This window comes from Mesocricetus auratus, unplaced genomic scaffold, assembly GCF_017639785.1.
Source record: "Mesocricetus auratus isolate SY011 unplaced genomic scaffold, BCM_Maur_2.0 Super-Scaffold_100024, whole genome shotgun sequence".
NCBI lineage: Eukaryota > Metazoa > Chordata > Mammalia > Rodentia > Cricetidae > Mesocricetus > Mesocricetus auratus.
The window spans coordinates 1,631,718-1,648,225 of NW_024429205.1; the positions used below are offsets into that span (position 1 = coordinate 1,631,718).

Genomic DNA, 16,508 nt, shown 5'->3' on the forward strand with positions numbered 1-16,508 from the left:
TCTCCCCTTCCAAAGCCTGCCTCCTACTTTAATAGTGTGCATATCCAGTTGCATCAGCTCAGAAAAGGTCCAATGTTAACGGGATTGGGTTTTATTAAGTTTCTCCTTTCTCTGAATGTCACACTTCTTTCTAGGTCAGGTACAGAGTGTCCTTCATGATGTGGCAACTTCTTTCTGACCAGCCAGGACACACAAGAGGGAACTTGGCAGAAACACAATGCTAAGCAAACGTAGAATGGAGCCACTCCCATTAGGAGCTTGAGTGGGCATCAGAGCACAGAGTCCATTTTATATGGTTCAGAAAACTAATCGCGATTCACATTTCAGAAGACCACTAAGAAAGCACCCAACTGCGCACACCTGCTTCCTCTGCTGAGAAAAGGACAATGGTCAGGTTGTAAAACTTTTTATTTTCCACTTTCCTAAGAGAAATCTCTCATGAAAGGCGAAAAGTTGTCTATGAGAGGCCATTATTGGGCTTTTCCTAGCAAAGACTGGCATGCCTTGTTCCTATGACTTCAGCTAGGAAGTGCTGGGTCACTTATAGACCCTCATGCACTACGATGTATTCCCCCTGGGATGTCTGCTTAAGAAAGTTAGGGGCTCAAATCAGTTGCATCTAAGGCTAGGAAAACAAAGACGTAGAAAGTGGACGTGACCAATTTTGGATTTTGTTTCATCTGAAATTACTTTATGTAGTCCTCATTCCATAGAAATGCAGCAGGTGCAGGGATTTAGTTATATTTATAAATGCTAAATTCTTAATGTTAGCTGTCTGCTTTGCATAGGAGTGTTGGAAGAGAGAAATTTCCTGTTCTCTAGCCCCACATTTCTGATGCACAGAGGACTAGCTCTGACAAGCACTCCAGGCTGTGTCTGCATCTTCTGGTTCTGAAGATGGTTCAGCGTCCTTAGGAGTTGCAGCCTTGGACTCGGGAAGGCCCACCTGAGGAGAGGCCAGGGTATTTATGATAAATCCCACAGCATGCTGCTGAATACCTGATTATCTCTTTGCCACTTCAGTTCCAGAATGAGAGCACTTAGAGCTATGGCGGTCACACTGGCAGTGATGGGAACTGGCATTTTCTTCCCTTTCATCTTGAGAAGCAGAGAAGCCTTGTGGGGTAAGTAACAAACAACACGTGATCTTTTAGTCTTGTAAAGTTGTTTTTCACACTCGGTAAACTGAACATGTTATGGCAGTTGCTGAGAACTGGTTAGGACCCTTTTGTGCTTTTCAAAGAGAATAATGTAATTCTTCAGTTTAGAAGGATGAAAATGTAATTCATCCTTTAAAAGAACTGATTTTTTTTCATGATTGCAGAATAAATCATTTCCATTTTTACCCATACATATATCTGAAAGAAAACTTCTGAGTATTTTTGTTCCTTTGTTATAAAATCATCTTTCATTAAATGTCTCTGGTAAAGTTTCTGGAATTAGTCAGTTTTATGGGAAATTATGGTAAGAAAGCTACTGTGATGTCATGGTTAGCATAATCGCTCTTTGCTGTAGAGAAGAAAAAGCAAGGAAAGAGGGAGGGGATGGGAGGGGTAGGAGAGAGGAAGAAAGGAAAGAAAAAGGGACGGGCAGAGGGGGTTGGTGGTGGTGGAGGATAAGCAGTCACCCTGGACCGAGCTTCCTGGCGGCAGAATGCTGGAGGGGCACTTGCTGCCCTCCCCCCACCCCTGTGTCTCAGACACAGCCCAGCCCTTGGGCCTTCATCTACACCCAGCTTCCTGCTAGGAGCTACGTTCTGCCTGTTTTTTCTGAATGTCTGGACATTGTGACTGTGCTGAAGTCACCCTGCTATCTCCCCAGGCTCGGGAGCTCCTGCAGAAATCCCTCCTCTTCCCCCTTCCTTCTGGGCTTCCACACTGGTTACACAGGGATCTGCAAAGCACTCCTTCTGATGGGCACACCGTTCCCCTTCCAAGTCTGGGTCTTCAACTGAACACCACAGGCATCCCTGGTCAGCTGTAACTTAGGAAGTGTGTGTTCCCATTGACAGCTAGGGAAAACGAAAGAGGGGTTACTGATTTTAAATCTTACTCCTCCACACCAGCCCTTCTAACACCTGGAACATAACAGGTGTTCAGCACACAGACAGGGAGTAAACCACTTTATTCTTTTGTTTAGTAGTTATCAAGGCCCCAGAGGGATAAAACAAGACTGAAAAGGTAGAGGTCAAGAGGCTAGTTAATAGCAAGCTGTTGCACCCTCGAAGCTGTTCATAAAATCATCTGCACACCATGGCTTCAAATTTGGGAAATTGCATTATTTTTTTAAAAATCAGGGCATGAGGTAACTATAATTCCACACACAGATTTCTTTGTTTCTTGAGACAGGGTTTCAGTATGTAGCTCCCATCAGCCTGGAACTCACTGTGAACACACACACAGAGATCTGCCTGTCTCTGCCTCTGCATCCAGAATGCTGGGATGAAAGGCGTCATTTGCAAACCTGCACTCTAGTCCACCCTTTTGCTTATGCTTTTAATAACATACAAAACGACATCTTCTGAGACACTAAGGAGGCAAGGAGTGGCAGTGGTTTGCTCCTTCTCTGTGATCTCTCAGCATTTTCCCCTATATCTGAGTCCGAGTTTTTATTACTTAGACCAATTAAGAACTCCCTTTTACAGGCCAGCTTTGGCTCTGCCTTTGGTCTGGTATAGGTCAGCAGAGGAGCACTTGTCTTGGTGTTTATGAGGCCCTGGGTTTAATACTAAACTTTAAAAAAAATCATTAAAATCACCAGTAGTGCTCTTTTAAGTTCTTCTTGGTGTGGTAGCACACCTGCAATTCCATCTGAGACAGATGGATCAAGAATTCAAGGCTAGCATCGGTTATACAGCATGTTTAAGTAAACCCGACCTGGATTTCATAAGACCCTGTCATAGACAAACAAAAAAGCAAGAAAGAAGTATTTGCTTCACACTGGTTCAATTTTACATTCTTTAATGTATGGACATGATTTAGTCAGCTGGTTAAAAAAACAGTCCCTTTAAAACAATAAATATTCACCGCAGCTCAAATTAAATGTGTTTGGAAGATGACAATGCAGAGATGACTTTGTGCATTTGGACGACGTCAATGACACTTTGGGAAGCAAAGTTATAGAGCACATGCAAACACACATCACTGTGCAGAGCCAGAGCCAGAGCCAGATGGCTCAAAGCACAGAGGAAAAGAAACCTCCACACCTGGAAATTCAGTAATAAAGTACTGAAAATGGAAAAAGGTTTCATTTTCTCTTAAAGTATACCCACGACCATTATAAATCTAAGAAAACTGCTTGGAGCATCTCTTGACAGCCCTTGGTAGCACATGCTTCACAGAGACCTGGGTATTCCTCTCTACAGACTGAAACTGGCTTCCAGTGTTGGTGTGAAATTAAGATCCATGCGAAATTGTCTTTATGGTGAACTCAGCGCTAGTTGTGGCTGTGAAGAGAAAATAAGATACAAGTGAACAGCGTGGGCAGGAAAGCTGCCTGCAAATCCCGAGACTGGGAAGCCAGCCTAGTGGGGGAGTTTGTTAAAAAGGCACCCTGGTGAGCTCTGTTCCAGTTCACCAGATTTCTGGAGAGATGGTCAAAACGGGATCTGAGCCGCCTCTGTGGCTCTCCAGAAGAAGACATGGGCTTTCTTAGCTGTTTTGTTTCGCTTCGTTTTGCTTCGTATTAGTGAACATGTTTGGAACTGCGTAGCCTGTTTCTTTGTCCTGACACACAGTATCTTCTTGTCTAATTGGCTCCTTGCATCCCCGTTATGACTATGCAAGAGCGTGGGATTCTGCAAGCCAGCGTGCCTCCCAGAGCAGACAACACTTTCAGGGTGTACACGTGGAAATCCAGATGACACATGATATCTCCCCGACAGGGGATGAGTCAAGATATTCTCCAAAATTTGGATTTCTCTTCTAGAATAACAGAAGAGGCCGAGTTGAAATTCTCAGGGTCATTGACCCGGCCTCAACCACAAGGCAGAGGTAACCCTGTGTACCTGCTGGGTGGATCTTGAGGTACTGAGAAGGCCACAGGTCGTAGAGAAGCACTCTATCTCCCCCTGCTGGCCAGGAAATCCATGTGCAAAGGGTCTCACCCCTTCCTGCGGGGAAGAAAGGAAGGTTCCAGGTCAGGCACAGACATCCAGGAACCCACCTCACAAACTCAGCTGCCAGCATTCCTCATTTATCTGCCTCCTGACTGCCTATTCCCTAACCACCTGTTCCCTCTTCCCTCCCTCCATTTCTCCCTCCCTCCTTCCTTTTCTTCTTCTCCCTAAGAATACCATCTAGACAACTTCCCAGCTTGGCTCTGTCAGTTAGCTCTGGCAGCTCTCATGGGATGTGAGCACACAGACCAAGGCTTGCTGGCTGCCAGGTTTTTCTCTTGTTTATCCTTCATCTGTCTAATTTATGCGGGCCCCGGAACGTGATAACCTAAGATGGGCAGAGGGGAAGATTCTCTCCTCTGTTGTAGACAAATGAGACATCTCTGTTCACCCAAAACATGATTAACTTAAAATCCATCCAGTTCCACTGGGATTTTAGAAGACCACAGATGAGAAGTATTTCTGCAGGAAAATTTTCAATACAAAAAAAATCTTTGGTTTAAAGACAAAATTTGAAATAACAAAGCTTTCTTTAAAATCTGGTGGAATATTTCTTTGCAATATAGCAAAGTAAGTATAAGCAATGCAAAATCAGTTTGATTTAAATATCATTCTAATAGGCGTAAATAACAGGAAATTCTCTCACTGGCAGCTACTATTCCCCAGAATAGTAAACACACACACACACACACACACACACACACACACACACACACACACACACACGCACGCACGCACGCACGCACACACACACACGCACACACACGCACACACACACACACCAAAACATTTTTTTCTTCACAGTTAATTCTTCTATTCAATCATTTAGGTCTCACACATGAAAAGTGTCTATTAAATACAGCCTCCACCTGGGCAGAGGCCATGTAACCCAGCCCTCTTTGGGTCACAGCACATAGGATACACAGTGACGAATTGGTCATTTTCTTCTGCTTCATCCACTCAGAGGGTCATTATATTGTAAAGGAAGAGAAAATAAGTTGGATATTTTAAATAAATACTGGGGTGTAGGTATGTACACAGGTATGTAAGGGTGTTTATGCCCATGTGTATGTATTCGGAGGTCAGAAGAGGGTGTCAGGAGCTCTATCACTCTCCATGTTATTACTCTAAGACAGGTTCTCTCACTGAACTAGACTGGCAGCCAGCAAGCCTTGGCGATCCCCCGTCCCTGCTCTGTGTAGCGTTCCAGTAAAAGGTTCACAAAGTCATGCCAAACTTTTCATGACTATGGAGATCGGAACCGAGGTCCTAATGCTGTGTAGCAAATGTTACTCACTAAGTCATTTCTCTAGTGCCAGAGGACTTTGACACTTTTTAAAGTGAGGGAGAAATCAAGCTATCACATGCAGAGCTTTGAAATAGTAAACTTTGTCCTTGGAGATTGTGAGGGTCTGGATGTTACTCCGTGGGCAGATGGGTCTTTTGTGTTGTAAGGGGAGACACAGTCTAGCAGGTCAGCATTTAAAAAGCAACCAACTGACAGCAGGAGCCAAAGAATGGTGAGATGTCTTAGCCATAACCTTCCCATTGAGTGATGGGAGTCGGGGGGGATGACAGTTGTGGGGTACAGAACTTCCCACAAGGCGTTACTGAAGTGAAAGGAGAAGAGACAAGTTTCCAAGTCTCCAACTGCACCTGACCCCAGGCCAACTATCAGATGCTGTCTTAGCCCGTGTTCTAATGCTGTGACCAAGGCAATGCTTATAAAGTGACAGTGTGAAGCTGGGGGCTTTCTTACAGATTTTAGAGGGTTAGTCCAGCATCATCTTGTTTGGAAGCAGACAGACATGGCACTATCTAGAGGAAGAGAGTTTCTTTTCCCAGCTAGTAAAATCAGGACCATAGCTGACTTAAGGAATGGAGATGAAAACTGGGTGTGGCAAGGTAGATTTAGAAGGAAACAATGAGTAGACACTGTGCCCCACCCCCCACGCTGAGGACTGGTATGATCTTGGGGACTTGTGATCACAAGCGTCTGAGACTCTCCAACTGTTTCCTATCATATTGCTTCTTCTCATGTCAAACATGGAAGGCAGGTGCTGTCAGGACCTGAATGCCACAAGGCTCCCTCATTCGCGCAGTGTCCAAAATACAGTTACTTAGTTTTCCTTTTCAGGGTTTGTTCCTTTTTTATATACACACTAATGCTCAGGAACAGTTCAAAAAGCCACTCGTTTCCAGAGACCGTGTGACTGTCACTGTGTCCCTCTGCGCTTGGGAAAGAAAAGCTAAAGCTGGCAGAGTTGCTGCACCGTGGGTCTGTTTCAGCCGTGTCACGTTTTATATCCTAGGGAAGACCATGAAGTCCCGTATTATCAGTGTCGTGGAAGCAAGTCAGCTCATGGTGGACAACGCAGTCTACAGCACCATGAAAAGGTAAAGGACAGTGTTCTCCTTCACCCCCTCTTGCAAATGAGGCACTGAAGTCATACGAAATGATTCGTGGTTCCAATGTTGTTGGCAGTAAAAAAAAAAAAAATGCTCCGTCTCAGACGCTTTGGTCAGAGAAACACAGATCAAGAGCCCAGGGTCTAATCATGGTTCAAGATGCCATGATGATACAGTCTGAAGCCTGGTCAGGAATAGCATTAGGACACATGAAGGAGGAAAGGGTGCTCTGTAATGTCACCATAACATTACCTCAAATCAAAGCTGCCCATCACTTTTTTTCCTGAAACAGATGACATCATACACTTTTTAAATTTTTTTAAAAATTTTCTTATAATCTTGTTGTGTGTATGTAGATGTCTTGTTCACTTGCATATCTAAGTACCAGGTCCATGCCTTGTCCCTGCAGTGGCCAGGTGAGGGCATTCGATCTACTGGAACAGGGTTTACAGACAGTTATAAACCATAGTATGCATGCTGGGAATCTACTCCGGGTCCTCTAGAGAAGTCTGTGCCCTTAACCCAGTCATTTTTCCAGCCCCTGACATCACGCTTTTAAAAATGTGACAGACACTAGTGCTAATGGTATTATGATGTCTCGTTAGATGTTCACATAACATCAAAAAGACATGTTAGGTTCTTATATTTACAAACTTATCATTTTGTTGGAAGTTACAACATCTCTCAAGGAACAAATTATTAACTGACATCTTCTGATTGACTTTAAATTTCTATTATTCAAGGTAGGAAATGCTTTAACTATTTAACATTGGGTACAGACAAATTGTTGCTTGGCTATTGAAAAAAAATGATGGTGAATAAAGAGGAAACGATATTCCCTAGCAGGTGAACTGATGGGAATCATCAGGGAAAACAGGGGTTTTTTGTAGTGTGGGATGCTTCTGGGAATCTTAGGGCCAGAGGAGTTACCCACTAGAGGTGGGCAAGGTGGCAGAGAATTCATAAATCTAAAAGAGTTTCATGGTGTCGATCCCAGTGCAGGAACTGCAGCTGATGAGATAGGACCCCGTGACGTCACCATTTGGGAAGGAAGGAGCGTGAGATTGTACTGGCAGTGTGGCAGCTCCAGCTCTGATTGGCAGCCTGTGCTTCTGCAGTGGGAAGTACAGCCAGGTCTACAAGCCAGCAAGGGTGGATAGGGCCTGCTGCCAGTCATGGCTGGGCCACCTAGGCTGATATACTATAGGAAGCAGCTCCAAAGACCCCTGAATGGGGGGCCAGTTATGCTCACCAACCCTTTCTGGAGTAAAGCCACCAACCCCTCCACTCTCTTGGACCAAGAGTCATCATCAGATCAACCAGATGAGCAGTCCTGGCTCAAACTTGCTCTTGTGCATCTGCAGAACAAAATCTATATCCATATATTCACCAGGTGGTCCCCCTCCCTCTATCTCTTCCTCCCCCCCTCCTCTTTTCTCCCCCTCCCCCCTCTCGCTCCCCTCCTCCCAGAAGGTGGATGAGATTACTTTCCCTCTTTTTCTTTCTCTGCTGAGAGGCAGTGGGTCTGGGGAAACCGGAAAAGTGCCAGAATCACATCCTTCCCCACAAAGGTCCACTCCCAGAGCAATAAACGTGCCCCCTTTCAGCGTTCAGAGTGAACTCCTGGTTCACAGTTGCCCATGGGCTCCAGGATGTGCTCAGCTGAATTATCAGGACACAGGTCAGTGACATCATCTTAGTCTACTGAAGCAGAAATACTCCAGGTTCTGTCTGGCAGCAGATTGAGAAGCAGAGTGCACAGGGTGGCTTTAATGAGAACGACACTGCTGGGCAGCATTCTCCACTCCCCAAACACCCAGGGGACTAAAGAAAACATAAATCTAGCACACGGCTGTCTTCAGCTTTTCACACGAGGAGTGCTGAGCCAGCTAAACACCGAGTTCCCAAAAGTGGGAGTGTAAAATCAATATCCTTCTGCAAATATAAGGACACACAGCCATCATTTAACATCCTCCCAGTCTCTGCAGCTGGAGTGGTAATGAGCCCTGCACAATGGCTGGAGACCTGCACTCTGATTAACACATGGAGCTGCCTATTTGCTGCCCAGGGGAAGCAGCAGATGGACAGCTGCCTGGGCAATTGATACAAGCACTTCATCAAGCCCCCAAGATAAGAGCGCAGAGCAGGCTGGGTATGGAAGGGAGGTAATCCACCAGGGAGGACCAATCCTCGTGAAGGGCTATAAGATAGCTAAGAGGACCAGTCAGAGGAATATATAGGCACTGATCCATGGTAATCATCAGGAAGCTGTGAGGACTAGAATGTCAAGCCAAGGAGTCAGGGTACCGGGAAAGACTGTCTCAGTGGCTGTCCACCCCAGAACAGGGCAGGGTACTGGCATCACCAATCAGTCAGTCAAGGGTTCTTTTGCTGTGTCTAGATAGGCATCCTAGACAGGCAAGGGCAAGCACTTCAAGTGCTGATCTCTGGAAGCTTTCATTCCCCTGCTTGGCAGCAGTGAGCAACAGCAGTAGGCATGTAGAAGCATTAGCAAGTGGCCCCCTCCAGTGTCATGGGCCCCGTGAGTCTCAGGTATAAGGGCCTTAGTCTTACAAGTGTAACAGTACCTACCAGGCCTGTTGGAGAGAACCAAGATCATTTAGATATGAATTTTGTTAAAGAGAAAATATTGACCATTTTCTTCAGCACCCAATATTGGCACTCTGTGTTTACGTTCTATCCCTTTTAATGATCCCCAGCTATCCTGTGGTTCAGAGCTGTCTAGGCTTTTTCTTTGTGTACCCCAGAGTGCATTGTCTGGTATGTGCAGTCACTCAATGAACATCCTGTGTACTGGGTGTATATGTACATGTGTTAGTGATAGGGGAATGATGAAGGGGGTGGTGTCTGTGTGTGTAGGTTCACATGCATGCATGTGTGTGAGGAGGCCAGAAGCCAGCCTTGGGAGGCTTACACATCATATTTTGAGATCTGGCCTCTCATTGGAATATGGGGCTATCCTCCCCCTCCCCAGCACTGGGGTTACAGGCATACATTACTATGCCCCGATTTTTCCATGGGATATGGAGATTAAATGTGAGTACTCATAAGTTCATTCATCACGTGCTCTTGCCAGCTGAGCTGCCTCTCCAGCCCCAACTAACTTACGTCTCTTTATGCTCTAGAAACCTCAAGAAAAGGGAAGCCCTTTCCCCAGCCCAGCTCCTTTCTTTCTCCAAGCTGCCAGAGTCCACCAGTGGGGCTATTTCCCGAGCAGCAGAGATCATGGAAACATCAATACAGGCCTTGAAACGTAAACAATCACAGTTCTTCACAGGCAAGTGGCCACATGCCTCTTCCTCTGCTTAAACCCATGCACACTTTCATATTTTTATTATTCTGGGAAATATTGTTTCTCTGGTATTCGAATCCTATTTAGAGAAACATGCCTTCTGTGGTCTAAAGTAAACTGGGAATTTTCCTGTCGCCTTCCTACCTAGTGAAACCCAGGGAAGACATTCACTCCTAGGAGCTTTCTGAGAAGGCATTCAGTCAGGTTGTGTCTTGTCACAGCAAGCAGAGGGCTGGACAGGAGCATCAGCTTCCCAGTTGGTAGCCAGGGCCTTCTGACTCAGTCACTCAAGGAATGTGACGGCTGCATGGGCATTCCAAAGTTGAGGTGAGTCTGCTGTCTCTGGATGCTCACAGGGTGGCTGCAGTAGCACACACTGGAAGAAAGCATGGACCACCTCAGATCAAAACCTCACAGACCTGAGATGCTGAAGCAAGCAGGGCATGGACCAGACTTGCATCACAATTTTGATGGTGCCACACGTGAAAATAGGCTTTCTTTTAACAAACTCAGTGAGATGTCCTTCCAATGCAGTGTTGTGGGCTACTTGATCTCTGGTATATGTTAATCTAGGGCTGCTTTGCCTGATGAGATGAACTCATGTTAAACCAGGATTAACCACAATTCTCAGATCCTACACTGAATAGTTAAGTTTAATTGGTTTTTTTTATAACAACCAAAAAGTCATTCCTAAAAGGGTTTTGTTTCAGATCACATAGTTGAAAGACCTTTTTAAGGACATTGGTCCCTATCCAGTAGTGACATCAGCTCAGACAGTGGTAAAAGTGATATGGGGTGACCTGTCCCTCGAGGATAAGAGCCTACTGGCTCCTGCTTCCATTTTGCAAGGCTCTCAGGCCAGGCCAGAGTGAGAGCATGTTGGGAAGACAGGCCATAATGTGAAATTGAAGAGTTCTACCCTAAAGGACATTTTGAAGTTATTTAGGCTATAGACTCAGCCACTCCAGAACATTTAAGATATAATAAGGAAGGTGAACCACTCCAAATAGACTTCTTGCCACAGGTGCAAAAACAAACTGGGTAGAGGGACCAGGTTGTTTCTGAACACAGGATTGTTGACCAACAAAAGTTCCGCCAAGTGAGTCTTGTAACAAGACTGCATTTGCTGCTCTCTGTTAAATAGGGAATACATGGTCCTCAGGCAGCTGAAAGCAAACTCTGTCCCTGTTCAGTTTGCTGCTGTTCCCCGAGGCTAGGTATGGAATACTCACTGTCGAGATGCCTGCTCTGTTTCTCTTCTATTTGAAAATAGGGCATGTTCCTGTTGGTTTTTTTTTCTAGTGCAGTGGTTCTCAGCCTTCCTGATGTAACTATAACCCTTTAATATAGTTCTTCATGTTGTGCTGACCCCCAACCACAAAATTATTTCCATTGCCACTTCATAACTGTAATTTTGCTGCTTCTATGAATTGTAATGTAAATATGTGATGTGCAAAATATCTGATTATGGCCCACAGGTTGAGAACCACTGTCCAATTTCATTAATATATAGTCCATCAAAGTTTTGTAGGGTTGTTTTCAAGCCTCCAAGCCTTGATTTGTTGAATAACATAAACAGTGACAGAACTGGCAAGAAAAACAGTAAACATAAACAAAAAAGACTGCATTCAAAGGCTCTAATTAGAGAAGTTTATAAGAGAAAAGAATCAATAGGGAAAAAAAGTAAAGGTTTTTATAGAGGAAAGAATGAACACTCTTAGCAAGCTAAATCAGGGTAGGTTTCCATGGGAGGATACACATCCTGTCTTAGTGCTCTCCTGAAGCATAGGATAATTGTGAGGTGGGGATGTTTCGTTATACAGATATAATGAGTTGGCCCCAGTGATGTGTCCTGGGAGATGGGAGACAACTCTAAGAAGTAGCCCACCGTCTTGTCTTCCTGGAACCTCATGACTCTTAGGTTGTTTTCCTGAATGTTCACAAAGCACAAAAGTAGGCATAGCCCCCACCCTCCTACCAATGGAGATGCTCGAGGGGGGTTGAATGGAGGTGTATATGACAGAGAAGGAGATGGCAGGTTTTCCCAGCACAGTGACTGAAGCTACATAGGAAGCCTTGATGCAGATGTTGAGGCTGTGGCCGATACGCCATTGGAAAGGTACTTTTGCTGGGGCTGATGTCACACACAGTCTGGTCTGTCTTGTTATGCAGATACCCTATCAGCAGACCTTCTGGGCACAATTGCCAACCTGTCAGGATGCTTGCCTTTCATGCTGCCACCTAGATGTCCTGATACCTGCCTGGCAAATAAGTACCGGCCCATCACAGGGGCTTGCAACAACAGGTACTGTGTGAAGACCCTCTCCTGGTCATGGGCCCCCTAATGACTTGGCGACTACAAGCCATAGTGAAGACGTGAGCTTGAGATCCATGAGTTGTGACCATCACCCCTCTCTGTGCTCTGTTCTCCCACACTCCAGCTACTTGGCAGTGCCACCCTCATGTTGCCCTGTACTATGGATACAGACAGCAGAGGAGAGCTTTCCTTGCTCTATCTCACCCTTATCTTCTAAAATCACTGAATGGACTACCCTCACCCAGTGTCTCAAGCCAGATGCTTAGACAGCATCCTTGATGTCTCCAAATCTCCTACCTGTCTCTAGTGTGTCACCAGGACTTTCTGCTTCCTCCCACCAACCTTTACTGAAGGAAGAGTCTGTCCATCTGCCACAAGGCACCAGCTCCTGTGGCATGTAGCTCTTGCCCCCTTCCATGATGTGACCAGAGTCAGACACAAACTATCACAGTGCCCCCCAACCCAGGCTTCTTCTTGATCCACTTGGCTTCAGAGCAAGTTCCCAGCTCAATGTGTTTTTCTGGGACATCCCACCAACCCAGCCAGCCACTTGGTGACATCAATACTTTGATTATCATGCTTATCAATTTTTAATCTTTTCCTTTACCCTCTCCCAATCCTGCACCCATATTCCTGCCTTAATTCTACATGGTGCTGCATATCTGGGTTGGGTAGAGCTAGATGAGAGTCTAAGAAGTGTGTGGAGTGAATATGGGTAAAGGATACTGTCTGCAGGAAAACCCTTGTGGGAGACACTGCATACATCCTAACAAATCTTTTGGGTTGTTTCTGCACAGCTACCAGAAGACACCAACCCTTTCTTGGGTTCTCCCAACCCTCAGTATGGACTGATTTTGGGTAGTTTCCACTGGTTATTATTCCACATGGGCTGGATGATATTGCCTCCCCAACTTGAGTTTCTATGTCCAATGTATTAATGCGACCACACCCCATACTATTGCCTAACGTTTCAGCTAGGCAGATTCCCCTTACCATGAGTCTACCTGCCTTTGTTGGACTCTGTTTCTACAGTCACCATGTAATTTCATATCAATCCAGTTCTCTTGTCTTGATTTTAGAACATATACCCTGAGTTTTTCTCGGTTTCCAGGTCACCACTTGCCCAGGCAATAACAGGGTGTTTACCCCTTGGACTGTTCCCTCCAGATTCCCAGTGAGTCTCAGCTTCAGGCACACTTTAGCCATTGTCTCCAGAGCCTGTGATAATCTTGTGTCTCTCTGCTATATATCCAGCCCTTGATCAAGTTTCTACAGCACATCTTTTTTCCAGTCCAGAGTTTCACCATGTGTGTAGCTGACGGGTCCCTCTGGAAATTACCCCTATATTGTCCCAAATTTCATGGCCCTGCCTCTGGAGAATTCACCTGGTATATCCCCTCATTTTTCATCTCTTGTTAGAAAAGACATTATTGCTTACTATCCTTTTTCTTTCAGTGGGTCACAGGGAGGTTGTCTTCCTTTTCTTTTCCTGACAAAAGCAATCTAAGGGGAGAAATGGTTTACTCTGACTTACAGTTCTGGGCTATATCATGGTGGGGAAGTCAGCGTGTCATCTTGAAACAGCTGCTCACATCATAACCACAGTCGTGAAAGAGAGCACTGAACATTTGCTGCCTGGCTGGCTGGCTTTCTCTGCTTTACCTACTCCAGGATCCCTTGCCTAAGTAATGGTCTCATACATGATTAAAATGGGTCTTCCCACATCGATACAGTCTCCCAAAGGCATTCTCAGAGGGTTGTCTACCAGATGATGCTAAATTCTGTCAGTTTGATGATCAACAGTAACCATCAGAGGGGGCTTCTAATCTGTCATCTTACCTGTAAGTTCCTCATTTGGCAAATTATGTAACATTTGTAGTAGGGATGGAAGAGAGCTTTGAGTGTGTTTATTTACATAAATGATGTTAAATGTATTTCGAGTGTTATTGTTTACATGCTGAATTCTATTAGTGCCTTATCATGAACCAAGGGGCCCCATATATGTGAGAGCTTATTTCTGGACTCTGGAATTAGGGGAAAGGGGTACACAACTGATCACAGAGGTCTTACACCTACTAGAAAAACAAGCAGAATCCAACAGAAACAAAGATCTTAGTCACATGAAGGAGCCAGTGTGTGTCTTACTACAAAGAAGGATAGCCACTTGGACACTGGGTTTTTCTAGTCAAGGAGCTAAGGTCAGGCAGCTGTGAGAGATGGGATGAAGCAAAATCCCTCCTCCAATCACTATCATCCATGAACATGACTTTGTAGACTATCTAATTTTGACTGTCAGTAAGTTCCCACTGGTCTGATTGCTGCTGATCCTTAGAAAACTCCAGTTGTCTACCCCACTGCCAGAGGGCCAACACCATTCCATGGCAGAGATGCTTCAGCTACAGCCACTTGGTTGCAGCAGCATTTGTCCTCTATAGCCGCTGTCCCCTTGCCTGAAAACACAACCCTTAAATACTACTCATCGGGGATCTTATGCCACAAACATGAATCCAAAGGAACAGAAAACTGTGCTCTGAGTGCAGGAATTGTAAGACAAGGCTGAGCCCACCCTCCAGCAACTTCCCTGTGGGTAGATGTTGGAGACCTAGAACTGCCTACTCAGAGGGTTCGTGGGTCTAAAGAAGATATCTAAATCCTTAACCCTTCAATCCAATGCTTGCCTTTCAGAATTGTTTCTCAGACCTGGGTGTGTTCCCTCCACCCATGTAGGCTTTCCCTCCCACCCCTGCTGTTTTATCACTGAACCTTTCCCTCTGCTAGGGCTTATTAGCAGGAGCCTTCAGCTTTATTAATAAAGCCCTAAGGAAGTGATGACTGTTCTTGATCCCTAGGATTCATTGAACCATATCTGCTTCCTGCCCCCAACCCCATTCTGTTCAGAACCCATCAGAAGCAAGGGTGGCTTTTCATCTTTTTAAAACCGTCTCCAAGAGAGTATCTAGAAAAAGGGAAAGCAAGTTACCTAAAATCCAACCAAATACAGAAGTCTTTGATGTACTTCAACAGGCAAAGGGCTCACATTGAAGGGCAGAGAGAAGGAAGTGCTCTTCCAGGCAGTAGCAGAACAGGCAAAGATGCTGAGTAGTCAATGTTAAACATACCCTGTTCATACATGCTGGGTGCTGCAGAGGAATCCCAAGCATAATACAGTTCAGAACCATGCCTCTGTCCTCAAACCTAAACATACAGTCCTGATGAAACAGATACCAGGTTACAAGTATGGTGTTAAACAAGTGCCTCCCAGAACATCGAGGAGGGATAAGAGCCCCGAAGAGTTGAAAGGAGGCCAGCCCTTCTAGCAGAAATATATCACACAACAACCCATGTTCATGAGAGCTTGCTGCTATCTGGATGGTTTACTCTGCTTTGGTAATCCATGATCCCCTGACTAGGGAATGATAGTTCCTGGCAGTAGAGATGTCTACCTACCTTGGGATGCATGTGAAGCTCTAAGAGAAGCAAAGGCATAGCAGGAGTGGAACCATCCCCTGCAAGTGGATGCAGGTATGTTTAGCACTTCCTAGAGCACAGTCTGAGATCCAAAGCTTGGCTCTTGAGGAAGCAATATGATCCATGCATCAAGGATGGTAACAGATGATGACAGGGAAGGACAGAGCATGAATCCAACCGTGTGATATCATGCCCAAGGCTTGACCTCCGGAAAAGGACACAGATGAGAATGTACCCTGCTCTACCAATCATACATGTCCTCAGGATTCCAGTGATAATTACCATGAATGACTGTCACCATGAAGTGACTCTTTAGCATCTAACCTTCTTGGCCCCAGGCTTGAGCCTCAAATTGTCCCCGTGTAACTCAGCATGCTTTTCAAAGTAGAACTGTCCTGAAGAGATGCGGTAGTAAGTGGCCCACTTGACTCACCTCGGAGTACCATGTCATCTCAGGATTGAAGCAGGCCTTCCAGTCTCTGAAAAGCATGTGATTAGCCCTGATGACCCAGCCCCTTGTGGTCTTATCACTCTCTCGCCAGAGTTGACTTGAGGGAGTCTAACCTTTGCCTAGTTGACAGGCTTGCCAACTGCATCTCCTACTCAAAGACAGACATGTGCCACAGTCTGCAGAACCCTAGTAAGGGCCAGCATGTCAGCTTCCACACAGTGCTGATCTGTACTCCTTTTCATGGGGGTCATTTTCTGCTCAACACAGTCCAAAGACTCAGAAATAATTCTTAGGGGAAATGACAAACTCTGAAAAGAAAATTTGATGGATGTATCTCTTACCAGATGAACTCCCAACTCCATCTGCACACAGAATGTAATTTGTTGTACAACTTTCTATAAGCATTCCCTAACAGTTAAATTAAACTTTGAGT

At 45.3% G+C, this 16,508-nt stretch overlaps 1 protein-coding gene across 5 annotated transcripts in view; it reads left to right on the forward strand.

Moving 5' to 3' along the window:
- The first annotated feature begins 252 nt into the window (after positions 1-252).
- Tpo (thyroid peroxidase) overlaps positions 253-16,508 on the forward strand; it is a 58,208-nt gene continuing 41,952 nt past the window's right edge. For 2 of the 5 annotated variants that reach the window (XM_040730712.1, XM_040730714.1), the window contains exons 1-5: positions 253-394; positions 1,024-1,124; positions 6,430-6,514; positions 9,673-9,824; positions 12,012-12,144. In XM_040730712.1, the coding sequence (XP_040586646.1) occupies positions 387-394; positions 1,024-1,124; positions 6,430-6,514; positions 9,673-9,824; positions 12,012-12,144 (479 nt within the window). In that variant the 5' untranslated portion in view covers positions 253-386. The remainder of the gene's footprint in view (positions 395-1,023; positions 1,125-6,429; positions 6,515-9,672; positions 9,825-12,011; positions 12,145-16,508) is intronic. The other 3 variants (XM_040730713.1, XM_040730715.1, XM_040730716.1) reach the window with 3 other exon arrangements.